General features: G+C 30.9%; 2 protein-coding genes across 6 annotated transcripts in view; one reads left to right on the top strand and one right to left on the bottom strand.

Moving 5' to 3' along the window:
* The window catches only part of LOC108747034 (DNA topoisomerase 2-binding protein 1-A), an 11,872-nt gene extending 11,422 nt beyond the window's left edge, over nt 1-450 (top strand). For all 3 annotated transcript variants that reach the window (XM_018484261.1, XM_018484262.1, XM_018484260.1), the window contains one exon: nt 121-450. In XM_018484261.1, coding sequence (XP_018339763.1) covers nt 121-279 — 159 coding nt within the window. In that variant the 3' untranslated portion in view covers nt 280-450. The remainder of the gene's footprint in view (nt 1-120) is intronic.
* A 373-nt stretch (nt 451-823) lies between these two features.
* Nucleotides 824-3,965, bottom strand: LOC108746737 (cytochrome P450 6k1-like). Of its 3 annotated transcripts, none has more exons than XM_018483670.1 (7): nt 3,922-3,965; nt 3,335-3,778; nt 2,865-3,103; nt 2,512-2,745; nt 1,857-2,137; nt 1,514-1,703; nt 824-1,103 (listed from the first exon to the last, which is right to left on the bottom strand). In XM_018483670.1, the coding sequence occupies exons 2-7, from the start codon at nt 3,742-3,744 to the stop codon at nt 946-948; spliced, it is 1,512 nt and encodes a 503-aa protein (XP_018339172.1). In that variant the 5' UTR covers nt 3,745-3,778; nt 3,922-3,965; the 3' UTR covers nt 824-945. The 3 variants fall into 3 exon arrangements, with proteins under 3 accessions (XP_018339172.1, XP_018339174.1, XP_018339173.1); XM_018483672.1 differs by having other exon boundaries at nt 3,335-3,769; nt 3,922-3,964; XM_018483671.1 differs by lacking the exon at nt 3,922-3,965 and having other exon boundaries at nt 3,335-3,836.
* Nucleotides 3,966-7,743: the final 3,778 nt, after the last annotated feature.

The raw sequence follows: 7,743 nt of genomic DNA, 5'->3' as shown, positions 1-7,743 counted from the left end.
ACACACACACACACACACACGCGCGCGCGCACGCACACACACATGCATACAAAATAATATGCACAGCAAATTTATAATCACGTTATCGAAGCGCTCAAATAATTTCATTATTATAAACAGGTAAACCAGTCGGTAGATTGGGCTATGCTGGCTAGCAAAGGCATCCTCTGTTTCTTGCCGCAATATCTCAGCGATTATTTAACCACAGTGACGCCGCTCAATCCACGAGACTGTGTACTCCCAGAATTTAAGAAATATCTGGCGCTACTGCCCAAGTAGCAAGATTGAGGACAAAATTATAATTAAATTTGCAAACAAGCATATGTCATTGGTTCGTGAGGTACATACATTCAATACTGTACATAGCAAATTCGTTCATTAAAATACGTACAATAGTGATACATACAATAGTGTACATAGTAAATTCATAATTACATTATTGAAGAGAGAGAGCTGAAATAAAAATTTTTTTTACAGAAAACAGTCAATTAACTTATCGAAATTTAGTTATGTGTGTGTGTGTATGTATATATATATATATAAAACAAATTTTGTTAATATTTTATGTCAAAATTTGCATAATTTTATAAAGAGGATATTTTGATAGATGTGTTGTAAAAGGGAAGTTTTTTCGATTAATGTTTTTTAGACATAATAGTTTAAAATTTTTATTTTCTAGAAAGTATAGCCACATAGATATTCGATAGAATTATAACGAATACAATTGTATAATATTAATACACTTAATATAATTATTATAAATTATAGAAGATGATTGTACATATAAGAAATTTGCTAATAATTACAGCGATTATACTTTCATCATAGAGAGCTATTCATGCCCTACTAACATATTCATTAATCAAAATAATTTCTAATGCTTTCATATACATATTCTAAAATGATAAAAACAAAAATTGCAATAATTATATACCTATTGTTGCATCATATCTTCTTGAAATTCAGCAAGAATCCTGCTGGTGGCGAGATAAATACATTTCGCGGATCGATGGGGTTCTTCCATGAAGGATGCAATGCAACTTCATAATCACGTAAAATCGTTATCAGTCCCACAGTGGTTTGTAAAATTCCCAGCCGCATACCTAATATTTAAGTGGAATTAAATCAGAGAAAATCAAGGAAGAATTTGGTTATATAAACGGATAAACATTTTTTTTTCTTGTATTTATACTATACTATACTTATACTAAAATAAAATACATGCGCGCGCGTATGATTAAAATTATTTATTTATAACTTTTAAATATTAGTGAATACTTTCTCAAGTAGTATTAAAATCCTGAAAAAGATTTGTGGTATTTGAAAAGCATTAAATAAGTATATTGTTTTAATCGCACAATTCTGTTCTGCAAAACAAAGTAAATCTTATCGCGAAAGAAAGTTTATCGCGTAATAAATGTCAAGGAATGATAAATGTTGCTTTTTCCAGCAAATTCTATTTTTTTATATTCCATTTTACATCCGTTTATGTGAACGAGTTCAATTTACGAACCTATACAATTCCGTGGACCCTCTCCGAAGGGCAGGAAAGTGCAGGGTACAATCTCGTTTTTTCTCTCGTCACTGAATCGCTCAGGATCGAAACGCATAGGATCCCGGTAGTATCTTGGGTCTGTTTGAATACCACGTAATACGACGTATACCGGTATATCTTTCTTGACAGTTATTTTTGTGCCAGGAAACTACAATTTATTCTTATGATTATAATTCATAGTTTAATTCGAGATATTTCCAAGACGTCTCTATTGATATCAAATTGATTAAAAAATCGTTTTACTGAAAAATTTTTTGTTGCTGAAAATAATTTCTGAAATATAATGTATACTATGTCTCACTGTGTAATCGCTAAGAGGAACTCTGTCTATGATCGGCGCGGGCGGATAAAATCTTAGCGTTTCATTTATCACTTGATGCAGATACTTCATATTGTGGACTGATTCATATGTCATATCATTAGCGTCCTGGATTGTTTTGAGGATTTCCTCCCTCACGCGTCTCTGCATTTCCGGGTGTTTAGCTAATTCGAAGAGAACGCAAATCATAGTAGAGATGCTGCTTTCGCGACCAGCCACAAAGAAGATCGCCGCTTGTGCAAGAAGAACATCCCCTTCGAACCCTAAAGAAAATATCAGTAAAAATAGATTTTTCTTCTAATATAGATTGCTAATATTGGAATGCCATTTATGCGTGTATGTGCGTGTTGTTTGTGCAGAGTGATGAAAAAGAAATATATGGTTGATTAGATCTCATTACAAATGTGTTACATAAATCCATTTTCCATTTTAATCATTGTATATGATAAACTTCAATTGCAAATGAAGATTTATTTATAATAAGGTTAAAAGAAAATTCGAAATTTTTAGTGTTAATACATTCGATTAATTTCATCTTATATATATATTAGATTTGCGAAAACTATTTTAGTTTGATAGTGGGATCTATATCATATTTAACGCTACATATATATATGTATACATATTTGGTACTTACGAACATTCATATTATCTGGCGTCTCAGTTTTTAATTGCAAAAGAGAATCAATTAGATCTCCTCGTTTTATTTTTGTGACGCTTCTATTGTCCATAGAGTCCCAAAAGACTTTACGGAAATAATCCGTGTATCTGCCAAGCATCGAACCACCTAAATAGTTTCCAATTGTCGGCAAGAAGAATAAGAAGAAGAACTGCAAAGCGCTTAGGATGGTTCGGACAAAAGCTTTACGTGCTACACAGAGAAACGAATAGAGTATACGTTGCAAAAAAAGTTCGATGTAGATGAAAAAGAGCGAAGTGTAATATATAGCATGTTTAAATTCATTACTTTATATTTATTATTTTACTTACAGTTGACATAAAACTCTGGTGACGGTGTGTCAAAGCAGTTTGTCCGAATTCCAAATGCCACGGAGGATATTACGTCGGTAGTATATTTATAGAATATATCTTTGACCTTTATCGGCTCGATTTTGGAATTGTCCTTAATTTGTTCGTGCAAATGGTCCCTCATCTTTTCCCCGGACTCTTGCATCAGCTGAAAGAGACTTTTCAGCTTGCCACTCGTGAACACCGGTGTCATTTTCGATCTGAACAAGAAATAGTCTCTAGCTGTAACATTTTCTAATTTATATACATGTCCTGATATATTTTATAGATGTCTTGATAGATCTTTATTAGATTACTTTTTCTTTTATTTTATATACTTCTTTTTTAATAACATTCTTCAACAGTCTATTTGCAAGATGATTTAATAATATATTCTTTCAAATGATTGTTGATCATGATTGATTATGATTCATGTAACGTATATTATGTACCTCAAATATTTCCATTCAGGATAACATATGGTGAAGAGACTCCATTTGCTGACAGTATCGGAATTGGCCCCTCTGAAATAATGATTCGGGAATATATTAAAGTCCTTGATCATTATCTGTTTTATCAGTTCGGGATTTCTTAGAATCAGGAACGGCTTATGTAGGATGTAGATCCCTAGGACATCTTCGTTCTCAGCTTGCTTGTGCAGTTCACTGAGAATCTCTCCAGCCGATCTGCGGAACAGCATCGCATCCTTGAAGTGACCGAAGAACCAATGTGCAGGTAACGTAGGTACACCATGTCTCTGCCAATAGGTATGCTTCCATTTCATCCATAAATAAAGCATCGCGAAAAGCGATGAGAATATCACAAGCGTGTCCAAAAGGGCGCATTCGTACAATATCGCCATTTTTATGCAAACCGCATGAAATCTTCTTCTGTAACTTTGTATAAAACTCAAGTTTAATTTTGAAATTTTGTAAACTTTGTACAAAAGTCTTTCCTTCATAAAATTTAAATTGTATAAGATTGTGCAAAACTGTATGCAAATTATGTATAAAATTCAGTAAAAAGACTCCGTACATACTTTCTAAAAGCTGTGTGTAGACCATTCCAGATATTGTGTGAGACTGCGTGTAATAAGTGAAGATGACACTGTATAACAGTATCAAAACAATTTGCAAAGTCATTTATCAGTAACGTGGATATTTATTTTCATCAGATTAGGTGTTATAAAAACAGAAATCTCACAACAGGAAAGAATGGGTAGAAAAAAGATTAGAAAATATTTTTGAATAATTCTCTAAAATATGGAAGTTCGAAGTTTGGTCATAAATTGAAGCTGTGATTAAAAAGTTATGTATTATAAATAAATTGCATATTAATGTTTGATCCCTGATAACAAAGAACGTCTCAGCAAAATCACGCAAATCTGTTTATAATATTGATAACTTATATATTCAACGATTTCGACATACATTGATCTTGAAACAATATGCAGACAAATTTGCATCCACATTTAAACAATATGCATCCAAATTTGTGCAATTATCGTTATATTGCGTAATTGTAAGGTAAAGTTATCTTGCGTTGTCAGCAATATGAATGACAGCATTGTGTGCTGGATTATGATAACATAACGATAATTGCACAAATTTAGATATTGATTTCAGAGTTCCCGGCAAGTTGACAAATTTAATTACTATTCAATCGTTATATTGTAAAGACATCGATTTGTCAACAAATCTATTGCTACAATACTGGTAACATCACATAATGATACAAGCAACATGTCAATAACAATATAAACTCATTGTTATCTGGAATTTTTATCCAGCGATATCTGATTGCGCAAGATGCATAGTCTCTCTCTTCCCTTCCCTCACTCATTATCATTATACAGGGTGTCCATGACATTTAAGGATAGATTCCTGAGATTATTTTGAAACAAATCCTAGTACCAAAATGTCGAGGCTATATTAATTTTGAAATTATAAGCATTTAAAGTTATCGAATCATACCGTTTAAAATTCGCGCGTTGAGGTATAATCTAAATGCAAAATATTAATCACATGATTTAAAAGTATCACGATATCTTTAAACGTTAGTTTTTACCGAACACTTTGTATATGTGATTTATATTAAAAAAGCAAAAATAAATTAAGACTAAAAAATTTAATGCGCTTTAATAGTTAACGCATCTTCACTTTTTATTGTAGTTCCATTTGTTATGTAATATCTTACGTATTCCGCGTCAAAAAGCTTGCATATTTGATAGTATAGTAAAATAGCAAATTATTTAATATGTTAAAGTCAATAATGCCGATGCATTTCTTTATTTCGATAAACTTGTTTTTACGTTGACACGCATTTGTGTGAACATAAACGTTATATACGTTTTATTAAGTTATTTTATTTTGTTAATGAGAAATTTTAACAAATACTGAAATCATTCTTTTGGGATAGATTATAACTGACTAATTGCTCGTGATCGTACTAACAATTATTTTCTTCGGAAATTCTTGATGTATTGATTCACTAATGAATCGCCTAATGAAGCGTGTTTCTTCACATTTCTTCTGCTTATTTGTTTTCTTTTGTTTGACCTTTTTATATCTCTATTTTTTTATTCCTCTTTTTTATTTATTTTCATAATAAATTACTTATTAATTTATTTTTTTCATAATAAAAATAAAATGAGTAAAAGAATAAATTAATAAAATAAAAAGAATAAAAATAAAATAAAATGAAGAATACGTGATTACTTGCCAACCTTTTAGTGCTACTGTGTAAGATATGATAATAAATGGAAAAATGTATCATTAAAGTGTTAATAAATTGCAAGAACAGGAAAAATTGATAAATACATCAGAAAGACTCATTACTGCGTACGAACGACACGTCAGTGACGTGAAGAAGAGTATTTTTATTTTTTTACAAAATCGACATTATTTCTTACAGTTTTGGAGACGGAGAATCCGATTCTACTTAAAATTATATCATATAACGGGAACAAAGAAAACGCTTTGCGTCGCATTCTTAAGATAGGTCGCTGCACTACTCGTGTATCGATAATAGAAAATGTGATAAATCATATTCTTATTTTAAAATATAGAATATTTTAAAAAAATGATACATTTGATAATAAAAGGCAAGGCTAAATCAGAGGCAGCGCAAAGTTATCGAGCATTTATAAAACATGTTCGAGGCGACATCCGTCTGTTGGGGGAAGCTATCTCTAACATGTTAGGCCATTTTTTAATTCATGGATTTATTTATAGAGCAGAGTCATATTGGCGCATAATGTGATTAACTGATAAATTAAAAAATTTGTCTGTATATTTCGATTCTGTAACTTAACGATAGCGTCGGTAGGTTATATTATTGTGCAGGTATTATGCATAGTAAAAAGCATGGCGGAACCGGAACTAAATGTAGTATTTTTATAAAATATTTTTAATATCAAAACATATTGTATCACATTATCTATTATCAATACGTATTATAGAGTAGCGCCCTGCTCATGAATGATCACAATGCCACGTTTTCCCTACTTTGAACTCAATTTTTTGTGTTTCCATCATGTGATGTAACTTCAACTAACACCATTGGATTCCTCTCGCTTCAAAAATTATAATTAAGAAATAACGTCAATTTTACAGAATTACTCTGCGAGTACAAAAATAGACGTTTTCATAAGATCTTCTTTAACCGACATCCGTCTTTATGTAAAACTAGATTGCGAAATTAATTCCGTCATTTCGGTTCTTATCACTCGTGACTCGTAACCATTAGTTATTATTCGTCGTTGAGTCGAACTTATTCATTTATTAGTTTAGCAAAAACGCCGCTATCTCATATTAGGCGTCTCTCTCATAATAGGAGACTTTCCTAATATTGAAGGCAAACATAAGTGAAAAACCGGTTGACTCGGATCAAGATCATCGGAGTTGTTTGTTGTCAATATTTACCAAACTTTTTAACGAAAATGACGCGTTCGTCACACTTTGACCCGAGAAAAAAATACGCTTTTTGCGCGAATGGCTTTTAGACGCATATTAACAGTCCGATTAAAAAGCTAAGCATCTTTATCGATAGTTGAAGCTTCAAACCTCCAGTCAATGGCAAGATACGTCCTTCCATGCCAAGAAAATTTTTAAAAATAATTCGTTATTTTCACAGTTATCTTTTCATGGGATAGAGAGAAATAAGAAAAAAGACACAATATTGCTTTAATTTTTCATTTTTACAGGAGGTACGTTACGAGTGCATTCAAGAAAACAAAGGAAAATGCTAGTATAAGTAAATATTATGATAAATTAGTTTACAAAAAATATTTCTTTAAATTATTTTGAATCAGATAAGGTATATTTTATAGATTTTTGGATCCTACGAATCAAATAATTCCATTAGCACGTCAGGTTTTTTAAATAATTGAGGTTTTATGTGCAAAAAATGGTTCTTGTGATATTTGCCTTTTTTTTTTATAAAAAGGTTTCTTGAAATAAAAAGATTATCTTGAAATTCTGATCAGAAATCATGAATGTTATTGTTTTTTATCCCATATAAACTGTATTTTTTAGTAAATATTTAGTATAATCCCACTTATGATTTTCCTGTTTTATGTGTATTCATACCACATGGTACATAGAATATATATCAGGAAAAAGAAATCGTCGCACAAGTTCCGTTTTTTTTTATTTCAAAGCTTTTTTATGTCCACATAAAAAGTAAAAAGAATATTTAATTACGATTTATCTATTATCTATCCGTTGAATTACAAACTACTTATTATCTGTCTAATTATACCTATTAACTACTTATCATCCCTTTCTTATTTCAATATATTATTTTTTAATCCTGTTATGAAGACATAATTGCAAGTTTTTTCTAAAATACAATTACTACC

The sequence above is a fragment of the Trachymyrmex septentrionalis genome, unplaced genomic scaffold (genome assembly GCF_001594115.1).
Source record: "Trachymyrmex septentrionalis isolate Tsep2-gDNA-1 unplaced genomic scaffold, Tsep1.0 scaffold19, whole genome shotgun sequence".
In the NCBI taxonomy this organism is placed as follows: domain Eukaryota; kingdom Metazoa; phylum Arthropoda; class Insecta; order Hymenoptera; family Formicidae; genus Trachymyrmex; species Trachymyrmex septentrionalis.
The sequence above is the reverse complement of the archived record's forward strand: the minus strand, read 5'-3'. Positions and strand labels throughout refer to the sequence as shown.

What these genes read in the sequence shown, in the direction of transcription:
- LOC108746737 (XM_018483670.1), bottom strand. Translation starts at nt 3,744, where the DNA reads ATGGCGATATTGTACGAATGCGCCCTTTTGGACACGCTTGTGATATTC. An exon ending in GCCAGATAATATGAATGTTC is followed by an intron (nt 2,138 to 2,511) that starts GTAAGTACCAAA and finishes TATTTTCTTTAG; the next exon opens with GGTTCGAAGGGGATGTTCTT. An exon ending in GGGTCCACGGAATTGTATAG is followed by an intron (nt 1,104 to 1,513) that starts GTTCGTAAATTG and finishes CTTAAATATTAG; the next exon opens with GTATGCGGCTGGGAATTTTA.